This window comes from Branchiostoma lanceolatum, chromosome 15 (assembly GCF_035083965.1).
Source record: "Branchiostoma lanceolatum isolate klBraLanc5 chromosome 15, klBraLanc5.hap2, whole genome shotgun sequence".
NCBI classification, from domain to species: Eukaryota; Metazoa; Chordata; class Leptocardii; order Amphioxiformes; family Branchiostomatidae; genus Branchiostoma; species Branchiostoma lanceolatum.
In genome coordinates this window covers 14,516,736-14,533,361 of record NC_089736.1, presented here as the reverse complement: position 1 = coordinate 14,533,361, position 16,626 = coordinate 14,516,736, and the positions used below count along the sequence as shown (strand labels likewise).

The 16,626-nt window shown below is 41.4% G+C and overlaps 1 protein-coding gene across 1 annotated transcript; it reads right to left on the bottom strand.

Moving 5' to 3' along the window:
- Positions 1-5,705: 5,705 nt before the first annotated feature.
- On the bottom strand, positions 5,706-13,173 carry LOC136420286 (uncharacterized). The gene is made up of 8 exons (XM_066407136.1): positions 13,089-13,173; positions 9,562-10,005; positions 8,567-8,759; positions 8,051-8,286; positions 7,283-7,516; positions 6,964-7,071; positions 6,446-6,553; positions 5,706-6,022 (listed from the first exon to the last, which is right to left on the bottom strand). Exons 1-8 carry the CDS (start codon positions 13,171-13,173, stop codon positions 5,853-5,855), a joined length of 1,578 nt encoding a protein of 525 aa, XP_066263233.1. The 3' UTR covers positions 5,706-5,852.
- Between the last annotated feature and the right edge of the window lie 3,453 nt (positions 13,174-16,626).

Genomic DNA, 16,626 nt, shown 5'->3' with positions numbered 1-16,626 from the left:
TGACGGTCGGGCTGTCTCACGTTCTGTGCCTGGGAAAGCATAGAACGTGACAGGCATGGTGTGTGACGGTACATTTGCTTTAATGACCAAATCTGGCAAAAAAACCTCGCCAGTGAGATGCTGGAAGGTGTCAGCTTTCAAAAGATGTTTTCAGATTGACAATTTTGGCACTTTGGAAGTAATAGAAGCTGACCGTGATTTAACGTTTAAAGAAACGTATTAGAAGCTATCTTCTTTAACGTTGAATCGCAGTCAGCTTTTGTCACTTCTGTTTTGTCAGATTAAGTCGTTCAGGCAACTTTGAAAGCGATTTGTCGGGATGCGAAGCAATGATGATCTATATCTATATAGCCTGTAAAAAGCCTGTATAACCGCCCTTCGGCGTAACACACCAACTTTGTAGGCACGCGGCAAGATAGCTGCTAGCTATATCACACTAAACGACCTGTCACACTTAACATTTTCACATTTAGCTATAAGCGTCGTTTAAAATTATCTGGTGAGGATGCTCCTACAGTGCTTGGTGTCAACGAGCTCCACTCTATGACAGTTGTAGGAAAGCACTTTTTTAAACAACTCAATGATAATGTAGATAGTCTTTGTAAAAATCTGTTCGCTACAGTAGACAAATGCCAACGTCCAAGTTCTGATCTCTTACCTATTTATGTGCCCTGTGTAGCTCCTTCCCTTATCGTTCGTGTAGAAGCAACTTGTTGGTTCGGCTGAAAATGAGAAACAAGTAGGTCATATATGCCGTTAAATGGAATTAGTGCTAGCAAGTTCCAACCCTCCGCACATAGGGGGGTAATTACCGGAATGATCTTCTTGGCTACAGTTGCCACAATGAAAAATTGAGTATCATTCCAAAATCATTATTGTTGGTAGAGGTATGGAAGTTGGGTTCTTATCCTCATACTAAACGTCGAAGAACACAAACGACAGTAAAGTATTACTGACGGCCCGCCTCAGTGGAAGGAATGAAAAGCGGCGAAAATGAAGTGGTGAGGATGAGTTTGCATCTGAAACCATAGCTTCAGTTATGCTGGGTGCGGTCTGTCATAGCATCTGCATCTGATATAACCGCCAATTGACGCAAAATACCGACACTTTTTTATATTTCTGACTATCTTTATTGCAACATTAGATTTATTTATACTGTATTTTTGTATTTTCCTAAGTGTTTCATTATTTAACTACTGTGACTGGCAGTTGCATTTTTTCTAAGATTTGGTATCAATCGGTTGAATTTTCGTTGTTTACTAATTCTATTATCATCATTTGCTCTCCACTCCCTCACTCCACTCACTATCCAAGTCGAGTCTTTGTGAAGGAATGAACAATCCACTACTTCTGTGACTTCACGTTATAACTTATGGAAAAAAGATCACGTGACATTGTCAGCATTGGATCAGAAGTTGCAGAAAGTTTATGGCAGCCCCCCGTCTCTATATTGAATGGTTGTAAGGCTCTCTGCAAATAGCTTCTTTACCTCATCTATGAAGTTAAAAACTGACATGCAACAACTAACAATCTTTGTGACTGGGATTGATGCAATGTGTATATTAACGCTCATTAACCCAAAAATGGATTTTCGTTGTGTAATAATTTTATCATCATCGCTTGCTGTCCAGTCGGGGAGCAGACCTTGTGAAGGAGTGCCCTACGGTCCTGTTGTTGACACCTCACAGATCGAAATTTCTATGTGGATCTATAATATTTAAAAAAAGAATAGATAACAAAAAGCGCTGACTGTACCGTCACAGGCCCAGACTTCATCACAGTACATCCACCTGAGGAGAGGGTTGATGGTGTAGCACCACGGCCTGTCCTTCCCGTCCGGGTTCCGACAGTAGTTCCGCTCCAGCCCTGCCGATGGGTAAGCGTCGGGAGTATGGTTATGGGTATGGGGATACTGAGATGTCCAGAATTGACAAAAGTCGCTCCCACTGGCACGGCCTCTGTAGCCTGTCCCTTTGTCTTGTAGGTAGTAACAGCCTGTTAACATAAAGCTTTACTTTCTAAATTTTGTTGTACATCATACCATTGGCCGGTAGGAATTGGTGCAAAGTTAACAGTACACAGTCACAGGCACTGTTTCAATTACAGATGTTTACTTTCTGTCCTTTAGGTTCTGTATTCTCTGTTACATCAAATCGCAAATGACCACTGTAATTTTCTGATAACGAATATTGTAATTTGCACAATAAACATCAATGCTACGGGAAGTTGTAGCCCCGGGCACTGTCCTGGCACGGTTCGTGACAGTTCCTGAGTGTCACAAACCGTGCCTGGGGCAAAAGCACAGTTTGTGACACTCCGGCACTGTCACGAACCGTGCCTGGACAGTGCCCGGGGCTACAACTTCCCGTAGCATTGATTTAGATCGGGCGAGCTGACTGCCTCGGGACGTCGAAGTAATCGGCAAGTGGCCCGATCCTAGTCTAGATCTGGTTTCCCTGGATAGAATATATTTAGTCTCACAAATTGTTTGTTTTTTTAGCATCTGTTATAGACACTGTGTTTTTGTGCCACTTCAATTCTCCGGATGTAGCTTTCTACTCCATGCAGAGAGTTATTTTGTTCTGTCAATACAACACGTGAGTTCGGTAGACGTGTGTGAATTGTGATCTTTCCAAATTCAATCGGCAATTCGCCCATCCAAATGTTGAGAAATTGACACAGTTGTTACAAGGTGCAAACGCATGGAGAGGCCATTACGCCTCTATTCTGCAGGAAATCTGTCCAAGCTGCGATGTGTGCTAGCGATTTAAGCGTGGGGCTGCTCGGCCGGAAGTAGCATTGCCCAAGGAAGCCAGGTTCAATCAAGTTGTTGCGATGGACCTTAAGAAGTGGGCATCGCAGTACTTGTCGTATTTTGTGGATGAGTTCTCACGCTTGATGTTGGCAAAAAGAATTGCGAGAAAGGATCCCAAGGACGTAGTTGAGGCATTTATGGAGTTATAAATTGGCCTTTGGATACGGTATCCCAGAACAGATTATGGTGGACAATGGGGGGGGGGGGGGGGGGAATTCATAGCAGAAGAAATCATGGAGTTCAGAAGTAGGCTGAACATAAAAGTGAATACAACGGCGGGTCATTCAACATTCTCCAATGGTTTGTGTGAGCGTAACCATGCAGTGATGGATGTCATGCTAGAAAATTTGGCTTACGAACACACCTATTGATCAGCTCATTGCATGGGTATGCACAGCAAAAAATGCCATGGTCATGTTTGCTGGGTATTCCCCATACCAAATTGTGTTCGGCAGAAACCCAGTACTGCCTGGATTTGAGACACACCCTCCTTCGACCAATGAGGTCAAAGGAGATGTTCTACTGAAACACCTAACAGCCCTGACCGCTTCCAGAAGGGCGTTCACAGAGGCCGAGTCGTCTGAAAGAGTGCGTAGAGCTTTGCGTCATAAAATCAGAATTGCTGAACGCACATATGCTCCCAACGAACAGGTGTATTACAAGAGGGACAATTGCTCAGAATTTTATGGTATGGTTCGGCAAAGGTTATAGTGCAGGACGGAAAGATTGTCTTTATTCGACATGGAGCATATATGCTTAGAGTCCACCTTAACAGAGTGGTTTTGTCGGGCCAGGAATATAAACCTGAGCAACCTAAGCAAGATGTGGTAAACATTCCGCTTAAGGGACCAGATAATCCCACACGTGAAGATGAACCTGTTCCAGGTAATCCTGTCTATGACACGGACAATGAAAGTGACGTGGAGAATGCAAGTGAGGAGCGGAACTCAGATGTGGCGTGGAAGAGAGATGACAAGGGAAGACTATACCATGTACAGAACACTGAGTTACAATCTCCAACTATAAGGGATGTTATCTGTGTAGGCAGAGATAATGTGGTGCTACACAGCAAAACGATTGATGTTAATATTCAACAAGCCAGGAATGAAGAAATGCGAAAACTGAAGGATTTTGAGATCTTTGATATGATAGACGATACAGGTCAAGACCACATCTCAACAAGATTGGTTGATACCATCAAAGAAGATGGTTCAAGGAAATACCGTTTGGTAGCTAGGGCTTTTGAGGAACAAGAGCATATATATATATGATTGATAGTCCTACTAATCAAGCAAGTGTTAAGAGTATTCATAGTTTTATGTGTCATGTATGGCTGGATTCTAAAAACTATGGCAATCAAATCTGCATTCTTATAAGGTGACAGGTTTTCTCGTGACGTCATTGTACAACCCCTAAAAGGCTATGAAATGATGGGAAAATTATAGAAGCTCCGTAAATGTTTGTATGGTCTCAATGACGCAGCAAGGACATTCTATATGTCAGTGAAACACACGCTCATTGAAATTGGATGTCAGACTTCGGACATAGAACCCGCAATGTTTTTGTATCATGTAAATGGAGTCATACATGGATTCATTCTGACTCATGTATATGGCTTTCTGTATGGTGGCGTTGAACTGTTTGAAGAAAAGATCATCTCGCCGCTTGCTAAGAAATACCACACCAGCCGTCAAGAGTCAGGAACATTCACATATGTGGGTATCAGTGTTGTTCAGGAGAACGACAAGGTGACGATACACCAGAATAAGTACCTTCAAGGTTTGTCCAATGGAGGCATGCCCACTACCCGAGCTGATATTGTTAGGGACCTTAACAATGAGGAATATACGATGTTTAGGTCACTTGTAGGTAAGATGAACTGGCTATCCAATGGTACAAGACCAGAGATATCTTTCAAGACTATAGATTTATCTACTAAGTGTGCTCATGCTACCACCACTCATTTGACTGACGCGGTGAAAAAATGTCACAGAGCTAAAATCATCAGAGGGGGAAATTGTCTATCCCCGAATCAGTGGAATGCAGAATGTCAGTCTAACTGTTTTTGCTGATGCCAGTCTGGCTAACCTTGAGAATAGTGGGAGTTGCGGTGGTCATTTGATTTTTATGACAGACTCTTATGGGAAGTGTGCACTTGTAGCATGGCACAGTGGCAGAATTAAAGAGTATACAGAAGTACTCTGGCAGCAAAGACTCTGGCAATGGCAAATGCTCTCGAAGAGGCTATCTATCTTCGTGAGATCCTGCAAATAAGCACAGCCCACAATGTACCCATTTTGGCAATCACTGACAACAGAAGCCTTGTACAGGCAGTTGAATCAACAAGTCTAGTGTTAGAGAAGCGTCTCAGAATTGAGATATCTAGTATCAAAGAACTAGTGAGAGTATCAGATGTGACTCTGAAATGGGTCCCAGGAAGCTATCAATAAGCTGATGTTATGACTAAGAAAGCGATGACTGCCAACCCCTTGCTAGAAGTGATTTCTACAGGATATATGTCTCAGATACCTTAAAGACAATCCAGTAGTACAATGGCATGTAAGAGACTTTCTTATTTTTCCAAACAGATTTGTGATTCTTTATACTTAGAGAATCAGATGTTATCTGATCAAAACCTTTCCTTTTCCTCTTGTTCATGTGTAATATATACATAGTTTTAGAGATTTGTATTACGGTAGTTATGTTTTGAAGATAGTTTAAAACATACAATAGTTTTTAGCAGCCACTTAGTCAACTATAAACATGTAACATTATACTTTGTTTTGTTCTAGTACAAATGTATCAACTAACTCTAGATCTGTTAAAGAAAGAAAAGAAGGGAAGCTGTGATATTTCCAAATCTCTCCCTCCTCAAACAACTCTACTCGGTGGATGGAGCCTTTAACAGAGAGGGCGTAGCACTTTTCTTTGGCCCGCTCTGAAAGGGTTTTGGAGCCCAAAAAAGCTAAACTGGTGTTCATACAGCATTATTGACAACCTAGCGACGGCTGCCATTTTTGTCCGCCAAGCGATGTTTTTAACGGAGGGCTTGGCTTCGGGATTGGTCTATTGTGAGGTTGCATATCCGTGTATGCCTCTCTGGAGACCTACCGCAGTTCTCTTCATCACTGTTGTCTCCGCAGTCATCTCTACCATCACATCGAGTAGCCGGATAGAACAGAGCCCCATTGTCACAGGTAGAAAGGGCTGTGAGTTACAAAATCATGTCAGTTATAATATTGTTCTATCCAGTTGCATGTTTTCTGTGCTGTTTGGGGATAGGAGTAATGATGATGCAGTACGCGGTACATCGGTTGTCACACACCAACGACACATGTAGATATATCAATTATAGTCAAAAAGGGAGATTCCGTGACGAGAGTTTTCGTTTTCATAATCAATCGCCATTGCAATCGTTTTTGAATCATCAATTCCACATGTTAACCTCTTGATGTACATGTGCTTCTGTTATTGATTGTATATTAGTCACGCAGTGCCGCTAACATAAGCAGAATGCTTGAGCACGGCACTACTGTGCATATCTCGTCTCGATGTGTTGCAATTAAAAAAAAGACGGAGGCAAGACTATTAGGCAGAAAATACAAAACAAAGTGTATCGACTATACTCACGACAATACAGCTCATCACTGCCATCCTCACAGTCACTGTTACGGTCACAAACCTGGCGTGGAAGTATGCAGTTTCCATTGGAGCAGCTTATTGTGTGTTGCTTCTCACCTGTGTTAAAACATAGAGAAGTTGTTAATAAATCATGCATGAGTTAAAACATATATCAAAAGGCTAACAAGAGGCTTATGTAAGTTTTAGGCAAACCTATGATTCTTGGCCTACCCAGAGCCCTCAAACACGTGCTATAAATGTTTACATAAAGGCCTTAAGTAAGCCCTATGGTAATCTCTTTATGTAGTTAAACTTTATTGTTTGTATCAATTCTAAGGTTGAGGCCTGACCAGAATCAAGCATTACTTTATTACAATTTAGCGGAAATATATGTCAATCGTCCCAGAAAAAGTTTAAAAGACCTAAACGGAAAAGCTACCAAGGAACATTTTCTATGAGCATCTATCATGTGTTGATAGATGCTAATGTGTTTTATCACTGAAAAAAAAGGCTGGTGCTCAACTCACAGCAGTATTGTAGTTCATCTGTATTGTCTCCACAGTCGTCCCTACCATCACAGACTCGAGTCTCGTCCATGATGGTTCCATTTGGACAAATTACTTGGTTGACCTCGACTGAGATATTAGAAATATTATAGTCAAAAGACATCAACAAATATGTATCATCTGCAAATCTAAATCACATCAAATTGATTCCTTTTGATTGATTTCATGTACCGATGATATCTCATTTCTTATGATCACCATTTTGTGCAATGAGAATCACGATTGATTTTGTAGTTGAATAGCCAAGAAAGTGACAAAAACATAGATATACAGGGCTTACCACAGACTGGTACGTCACAGAACGCCCATCTCATGATTGAAGTTGTGAAGCACCAAACTCCGGGTTCACCGTCCGGATTCCGGCAGTAGTTCTCTTCCAGTCCGGATGACGGATAGCTGGCCGGCGTCTTGTCGTGTTCATGAGGCGCCTGACTGTCCCAGCGTTGACACGTCAAGCCAAACTTGGTCACAGATACTGTTCCTCGGTAGGACGCCCCATCTCCCCCCTGGCAGTCTACAAGATTTTTAAAAAAACGCAGTTTAGGAACATTTTGAAGCATAGATGAAGTGTAATTATCAACACAGAAATTGGACAAATTTTTGACTGTCCAAGTCCAGTCTTTGTCAAGCAATAAACAAACCATTGCTTCTGTGACTTCACGTTATAACATACGGTTATGAAAATAGATCACGTGACTTGGTCAGCATTGGATCAGAAGTTTCAGAAAGACTATGGCAGCCCCCCGTCTCTATAAGGAATGGTTGTAAGGCTCTCTGCAAATAGTTTCTTTACCTCATCTATGAAGTTAAAAACCGGCATGCAACAAGTTATGCAAAGTTACTAACAACCTCTGTGACTTGGATTGATGCAAAAGGTATATTAACATTAATTAACCTAACAATGATTTAACCAAACAGCAAAAGGATTGCGTAAATGTTGTCAAAGTGCAGCTGCTTGTTTCTACCTGGTGTTCTCAAACGTACTTTTAGGTACGCTATTTTTTTTTTATCTTAACACACCAGTAAATAAAATATAACAAACGCCTACCTGTGAAAAGTTGGACTTCGCACAGGGTCAGGACTCGGGAAGGGCCAGCGAGACGAACGCCCACATATCGTCCTTCCATCTCCGGACACGGGATGGAAACGGACGGCTGGTTCACGTCAATTTCATGATCACCACCACACTTGGGGTTCTCGTTGACCTGGTCAGAATCCCCGATGTGGATGTTGAAGGGATTGATTCGTTCAGAACAACAGTCCTGGCGGTTGAAGATGACTACCCTGTAGATATTGTCATGGCAATGGCAATTAAGTTGGATTTGCTTGAAGATTAATGTTACCATATAAACATCATTCTAAATTCACATAATTTAAATACAAGCAATGCAATTATGATTTGTACCTCTCCTATGTCAGGCCTTGACTGATACACCAATTTAAATCCCTTTAATTCAAATCTAAAGAATGTCGTGCTGTTGGCTCTGTACGTCATCATGTTGCCATTCTTTTGAAAAGCATGCTTTCAGATATGCGAACATGTCGTCTTCTGCCAAATACATACCTGCCAATCATATACGATTGGCCGAGATCCACCCACCAACTGGGATTAGCTTCTTCTTGGGTGTGTGTACAGGACCCAATGCCGCCATATACGTGGGTATTGGTGAACCCGTCTACGGCAAGGCCGGCAACTCCTTCCGTCCCATGAAGGGTGCTTGTTTGGAACGCCGTCTTATCCAAGGCGGCATTGATAACTGCGAGGGGAAATTTCAGTAGAATTAGGCATGAGCATCAGTGACCTATTGTAAACAATTTTTTTTTACGCACAACTATGAGCGTATAGTAGAAGCACTGCGGAACATCGCGTGTGCAAGTCGAGCTCTAGAATCACATAGACCTGTATCTCTTCTATTTCAAGTGAACGACATCGAAAAGAACATATAATCGATCATCTAAGCTAGTTAAAAGTCATTTTGCCAACTATGCCTGGGATCATTTCCGTGTCATAATATCGTACCTCCAAATAGCGAAAATATGTCTACGACTTATGTATTTTTACTATTAAATCGATATCGTTTTACGTCTAAGATATCGTCTAGGGAAAAATACCGTTATATTCCGTTATACGCAACAAAATCACTTTGCTAAGATACCGATGTGGTGGTAGAGACGTTCGAGATATCGCAACGATAACGAGCTACGATTTCCTACAATATCGCATGACATACCATGCGTACGTATAGTGTATAAACGTTGCGTGGTATCGGTATGTCGTGTTACATTGTTTATCGTAATGTGAAGTCTCTGCAATGTGTATATTAAGTACAATATTGCTATGGTATGTGATATCCCAGGAAGTCATAGCACGCCATCGTTGCGATATTGTAAACGTCCCTTTGCTTATATTACGTCACGTGTGTTATAAGATATGTGGCGTTCAACCTAGTACCAGTGCAGTGCTTTAAACTTCAAAGCATCAAATGTGACTATTTTTTTTATCCCTCCCTAGTATCCATATTTGTATAGGTTAAAACAAGGAATGACATTTCCCCTTACCTGATGAGAATCCGTAGAGGTTCAGTTCTGTGAGCCATGGCTGCCAGCCGGTGTGGGTCCGAGTGATCAAGAACCTCCAATACCGCGCTGTTTCCTGGAACCTGCCAAACTCCTGGCGCTGGTCCGTCCCTCCTTGCACGTTAGTAACGGACACGACGTCCTCCCAGTCGTAAGGACTCCCAATCTGTGATTTTTGCAACGTGAAGGCTGCGACGTCATGGACGGTGTCTCCGTAGTTGGTGACTGCGATGCGGGTCAGAGTTTGGGACCATGCGAAGTCTAGCACGATGTACCAGTTGTTGAAGTTTTGATCGCTTTGAGGGTTCCAGTAGGTCCCAGTGTTGCCATCCAAGGCTTTTGCGGCATCATATGTCACCCCGTTGTTGACCCACGGTGTGCCGGAGGAGTCCACAACCCATGATGATTGCCGTGCCAGCCACAAACCTGGGGAAGAGGACGGAGAATCATTAAGCAAGCTCTACTGGAAGAAGCCGGAAGTCAAACATGCACAGAAGATAACCATCTGTTCCATGGTACACCTAAGTGCGCAGGTAGGTCGAACGTCACGTACTTAATGTCACACGGCACATGGATTAAACAAAAGGTACGTATTCTGCTTTTGTATTTTCGACACGGAAATGATGCCAAATGCCGTATTCAAAAACGTACCTCAGAATTGCAAAATGGGTATATCGTAGACGTATTTTCGCCATTTTAAGGAACTTGTCTCAAATAAAATATGCAAGTACTTAACAGTTTTACGAGGAGCGTTTCTACAAAGCACAGTCGCAGACTAAGTCAAGTAATGTTGTCTGTTTGTGTTTATACAATTATCTACAGCCAACATCCTAAACTAACAAAGACTGAATATAAGATAAATTTAGGTGTTTTTATCTTTACAAAGCATCCTTGGATAAACAGTTGTTTCTTATACTACTCATTGACGACTTTAAAAAAAATGTTCTATTCCTTTTTTTAATTCAGGTAAAAAACAGGTGTGTCAACGCCATTACAAGTTGCCCTTCCCACACTCAAGACAATGTCAACAATACAAAACAACTAATCGCTTATAGTGACAATAGCTACAAAAGAACACAGGAAACAACGTTATTTACACGTTGATGAAGGTTAGAAAACCAGGTAATAAGATACGCCAAAAATGGTTACTTAATGGTTACTCAGCAACGTTATTGACAATTTGTCACAACGTTTGAAACAGAAACGTTATTTATTATTATGAGTTATGGTTCTGACAAGGTATGGAAGAACAAATCAGTGGGGTCGCAAGGAGGAGCACCCACTCAACCTTGAAGATCATGTCCTGGAAACCGTAGGGTCCGTCAACGTTGTCGGTGTGACAGTTCAAAGTGATCTAAGTTGGAGCTTGCCTGTAAGTAATATGATCTCAGGTGCAAATAGAAAATTCTACCTACTGCGCAAACTTTAACCTTTCGGCATGTCAGCTTCCGACTTAATGACGGTGTATACCGTATATGTCCGGCCAGCACTTGAGTATGCCCTTCCGGTGTGGCACCCGTCCCTGGCTGCTAAGTAAATTGCAAGCCTGGAGCGCATTCAGAAGAGGGCTTGCAAGATCACCCTTGGGCCCCTCTACAACAACTACCAGGATGCATTGGTTACGCTCAACCTCAGCTCTCAGGCGGACCGTCGTGTCGGCATCTGCCGTTCATTTGCCGTTTCTCTACTGAAATCTGAGTTCCGGGACTGGTTACACCCGCCGAGGTTCGACATTTCCGGACGAGTAACCCGCAATTCTCATTACCTTGACACTCCTTATTGCCGTAAATCACGAGCAAAAAACTCTCCAAAACCCTACTTGGTCGGACTGCTTAATGGTGACTCGTAAAATGGGACTCGATTAACATATGCGAAGTGCTACTTGTTTGTCCAGACAAACATTTACCTAGGCGTTGTCCGTGTGAAATAGAGTCAATTTTTCAAGTACTTATGTCAGATAGAGTTTATTTTATAAGAATGTATATCAAATGTGGTTAGGTGATGATAAGTACAGTACCTGAGATTCTGAACAATTTTAATGTGTATGTATATTGTATGTATTTCGCTGATGTTGTTGATAATGGACATTGCTTGTGATTTATGACCAACTTTTTGTTATGAAATACGCAATTTAGTCCTATGGACTACTATGTATTCTATTCAAATAAACTTTATACTTTCAACATAAATAGGGGGAGTACAAACAAGATGTCAACCAAGCACGCGGGGTTGAAATCTGACAAAAGTGTCTTACGCAAGTTTACGTTCAAATTTTGAAATATCAGCGCGGACAGATGAGTATCTTTTAGTAAGGAAAGGAGTAGCTTTTAGAAAGTAAAGGACTTTGACACGTACGGTTTCTATGTCGTTTTGGTAGAGAAGAAATCATTTGATAAAAATTATGCTAATTTGATGTCTTTACAGGGAAACTGTGAAGTAGAACGCGAGCTAAATGGGGGACAGGGCTAAAGTAACAAGCCACCTCAGGGTGGATTAACGTTATGTTGTATCGTTACGTTTTATCACGTCGTCCATCGTAACAAAATAACGTACTGTCTCTGCAATGTACATATTCATTTCAAAGTCGCTATGATGTGTGATATTACGGGAAGTCGTAGCAAGCAATCGTTGCGATATGATAAAAATCCTTCTTACAACATCAAGATGTCTTATTATTACCAACTAACATTTCGGTAGTCACTCTGCTTTCTTTACCTTGACTCTAATAGCCAGTTCTACCTCCTACCACCAGGTGGCGCCGGCATGTAAATATCCCATGCTTATAAGTACAGAACTTTATCAACGACTGAATTACCAGCCTGATGAATGACTAATGGTGAACGAAATTTTCTGTACCAGGTGCGGCTACTTTTTTTGCAAATTTCTACCGCGTTGTTCCGGGGGGTAAACTGCAAGGACCCTTGCATACTCAGTATTTCACGGCACATTTCCGTCAACTACTAGTATCTTTTTCCATGTGTTTGACGATACCGATGGGGAAACAACAACAGCGTTTGTTGGAATGAGAATGCATATTAGATATTCATCGATGGCAGAAGTAGTGGCTAGATTCGCGTGTGCAGGTCGAACGCTAGAATCTCGTAAACTTGTTTGTCCCGATCTTTTCAGACTAATTAGCGGAGAAAGGCGCTGTTTTAGATAGACGCCAGCTGAAAGGACATATAACCGCTCATCTAAGCCAGTTAGAAGCCGCTTATGAAGACAACTATGAACCTACCAAACTATGATTATAGATACTTCGTCATGTGTGGAGTATATATATGGAGAACAGTTTTTTGAGCAGTATATCTACAAAGCGCAAGCGCAGACTGTGTAAAGTTATGTTGTCTGTCTGTCAGTCTGTCTGTCTGTCTGTCTGTCTGTCTGAGTTATCAACCGTCTATGTAGATTGTAAAATTTACTTTGAGAGGAGGCTGGTACTAAGCGGTTGTTTTTGTCATATGCTTCTTGACTGCAGTAACTTTACTAATAACTAGTTAGCTACATACCTGTTGTCGCAAATGCACCTGACAGACAGCAGCACAGACCCCACAGCAGCGCCAGGGATGTTCTGGTGGGCGACAGGCCTCCCATTCTGCTGCGGGGCGGCCGGCTCTGAATGTACCAGTTCTCTGTTGTGAAATTCTGTTAAAAAGTACCGGCGCACGAACTCACCGTACCATGTACGGCATGATTCTCCCATCAACTAATGTAGAGAAGGTTCGTGTGGTATTTCATTTCTGTCACGAAATATCACGTCACACGGTTTCCAAGGTAACCTCTACCAAATAAGGTAACAGCTCGGGTAGACGTTGTTAGAGTGAGTGAAGTCTTTGAATATTCATTTGACTTGTTTCAGCCATTTGGTCTTTTCTGACAAATCTCTCTCTGAATTATTCAATGACTGAAGCACGGTGACAGTCTGTACCCGTACCGGAATTTCAGTTATCTTGTAAACAACATGTTTTTGAGTCCAATGAATGTAATACTTGAAATGGATCCTTTGTGTAGTCTTTTAAGCGTTGGGAATATATTTTTGGCTGTTTGGGCAGATCATGAAGAATTTTATAAAATCTATATTTTCATTCAAAATTTTCCAGCATGCCTTTTTTTGGCTTCTTTCATCGATGTCACTGTTTTAACATGTCTTGTATTAGTGAATTATTCCCATGTTAAAAATACAATGAGATAGCATAGCTTTTATTTCCATACACAAATTGGATGAATAACAATCAAAGGCAATATTCCATAGTTTGTTGATGATTTTCTAGGTTTCTGTTTAACCCTACAAACATATTTAAAAGCTGCGGCCAAGTGACCAGGAATAACTGACTTGACCCGGAAGAAAAACAAATAAGTCAGGGTAGAGATCGCAATCTCACAGAGTCGCCAATTCTGCCAGTAGAGGGCACGATTGGGACTTTGTCGACAGGGATCGCTAGCAGAATCTCTGACAGAATAGTTGGCGATTCTACCGGTAGAAATCCCGATCGGATTCTGTACATTTTAAGATTTAATTACTGTAACAGTTTTATATCGACTTTATCACAATCTTTGTGTCTTTGTTCTTGTAACATGTTACCTCATTTGAAAGAAATTGTGAAAAAGGTTAAAAATTTGCCTGTATAAAATGCTCAACATTGACATTGACTTATCTTGAGATCACACCCTAAGCACAGTCCTAATCTATTGTTGTACTTCCTCGTCAATTCAGGATTAAAACTGTTCCTTTATACTCAGTTCTTTTGTCCACACGGCCAGGCCTGTCCCTGGTTATCAATTTGTTTTTAACGGTCACACGGGCGAGCCTGTACAAGACGATCAGTTACTCTGAATGGCCTCACAGTCAAGCATTTTCTAGGCTATAAGCTTCTTTTAAATAGCAACACGTCCAGGCCTGTTCAAGACTACCAGTTACTTTTGAATGGCCGCACGGCGTGTCCGGTTCCGAACGTTAACTGGTACTGACCTCGGTGCTGACCGTGCAATCCGTAAAGAGTGACATGAGCTTTGCATATGGATCTCAACAACGTGTGAGGGCTAATTCTTTGATAAACTTCAAATGTGTATCTAAAAGTAAAAACAGCTACAATCTATAATCTTGCATATCATATGGCTGACAGGCGGGCACAATAGTTCACCACTTCCGGGTGTTAAATGGAGGACGAAGTCTCCGCTAATATGCATACATGAATGATTAAATAATGTCTATTACTTGGAAACATATTACACAGTTCGATGGTTTGATTCACTACTGTAAATGCTGTTTAAAAGTATATATTACCAGATCGGAAGGTTGGGTAAAAGAGAAAACAATTGTAACGTAATGCAACTGTTATTTGCTAAATTTTCAAATGAAATTAGGATCATATACTAGTGAAGTAAAGCTGCTAGTTGTTAAAATAATGATCAGTCAGTACGGGCCATCTTCTGGGGTTACTTCATATAATTGGACACAGATGCAGAGATGGAAAGTTTGACCTTTCTGTGTACATAATATGGAATTTACAAAGCGTTTTCCCGAGAGTTTCTAGGAATATCAAGACATATCAATACAGTGCGATGTTTCAAAATTTCTATATAAAGGCTATCACGTTGAACCAAGTACTTGAACACAAGAAAAGCCGTAATAATATTTCGCGACTCTTGAAAACTTACCCTCTTTTCAAAGATCGGGCTGTTTCCATTATCCACACATCAATCGGCCACAATATAATGGATACAATGACACGATAATGTCATGACGAGGCAATTAACTCATTATTTTTGCACGACATCGGTAGGTAAATCATTTGGATTTATAGAAATCGGTTGCAAATGTCAGCATTGCACGATAAAGTTGGTAACTCTACAGCCATTGTCTAACCAGTACTAGTATGTGACATGACATTGCATGTGGCCGGAAGCCCAGATAATAAGTGGTATCGCTCCTCTACAGTTCGACAAGTTCACAGTTATTCAGCCGTTAATTTTTTTAGACGGGGCATTTTAATGTGAAGATACTAACTATTAGTTGCTTGTTTTAGAACATCGCTTCAAACTTTAAACTTGTTTTGCATAGTTGGTTAACGTTGCATAGTACTTGCGTCTGTTGAATATGATTACTTGACAAACCAACATGTTAGCTAGCTATTGCAAAGGAATCTATCCTAATCGAAGCGAGCGCGGTCTTACCCACTTGATCAATAGTAGCATGTTAAAAGACTACAGTTTAATACACGTATATTTTCTTTATTTCATGTGACCTCTGTTCATGAAAAGAATATGTACGAATTTTTAGAGAAGCATGCTGTTGTGCTTTGCCCTGGACCTCATCCCAAACAACATAGCATTGGTGAGCCAGAGACCACTTATGAGGCTCTCGGGGTTGTACGGTCCAATGGGCTTCTTCTCCTCCGAAATCTTCATCTCGGCTTTGCTCAACGGGTCCGCGCGGTTTTGTCTGTTGCCCATTTCCCTTCTTTAAGCTCTTCAGCTTCGCCACAAGGCATTCGTGGGAGTGTGCAAACCTTTTGTTGGTTACGATCCCTGCTGGGTAGGACTTCTCCTTTAGATACCGAGCGATTGAATGATGCTTACGTGTAAGCCTGTCTTGGTCGTATTCTTCTCCAAGTGTCCTTACGTATGCCAAGCAAGACTCTGCCCAGCATCTCATGCAAATATTCTGCCGAGATATTTGTCGGCCTCCTCACTTAACCATTGGCCTCAAGGAAAAGCAAAATCCGGTTGATGTCGTACTCTTTCTTCCTCTGGGTGTTGAGATTCTTCACCTTATCAATATAATCCGAGCTTGACACGTCATCGTAATCGTAAAAATACAGTAGTCCTCTTTATCTTAGATGTCGCCATCGTCAAACAAGTGATTTTGCAAAAAGCTGCTAGTTTCGCCTCATGAACATGGTTATTTACATGTGGTTAGTTGAGGAGTATATTATAATGGGATGTGATGTACATTCTTAATCCGTCACTCTTGCCATTAATCCGTTTACATAAACTTTAATCCCACAGGATAACCCTTAATTTGTCACCCTTGCCCTTAATCCGTTA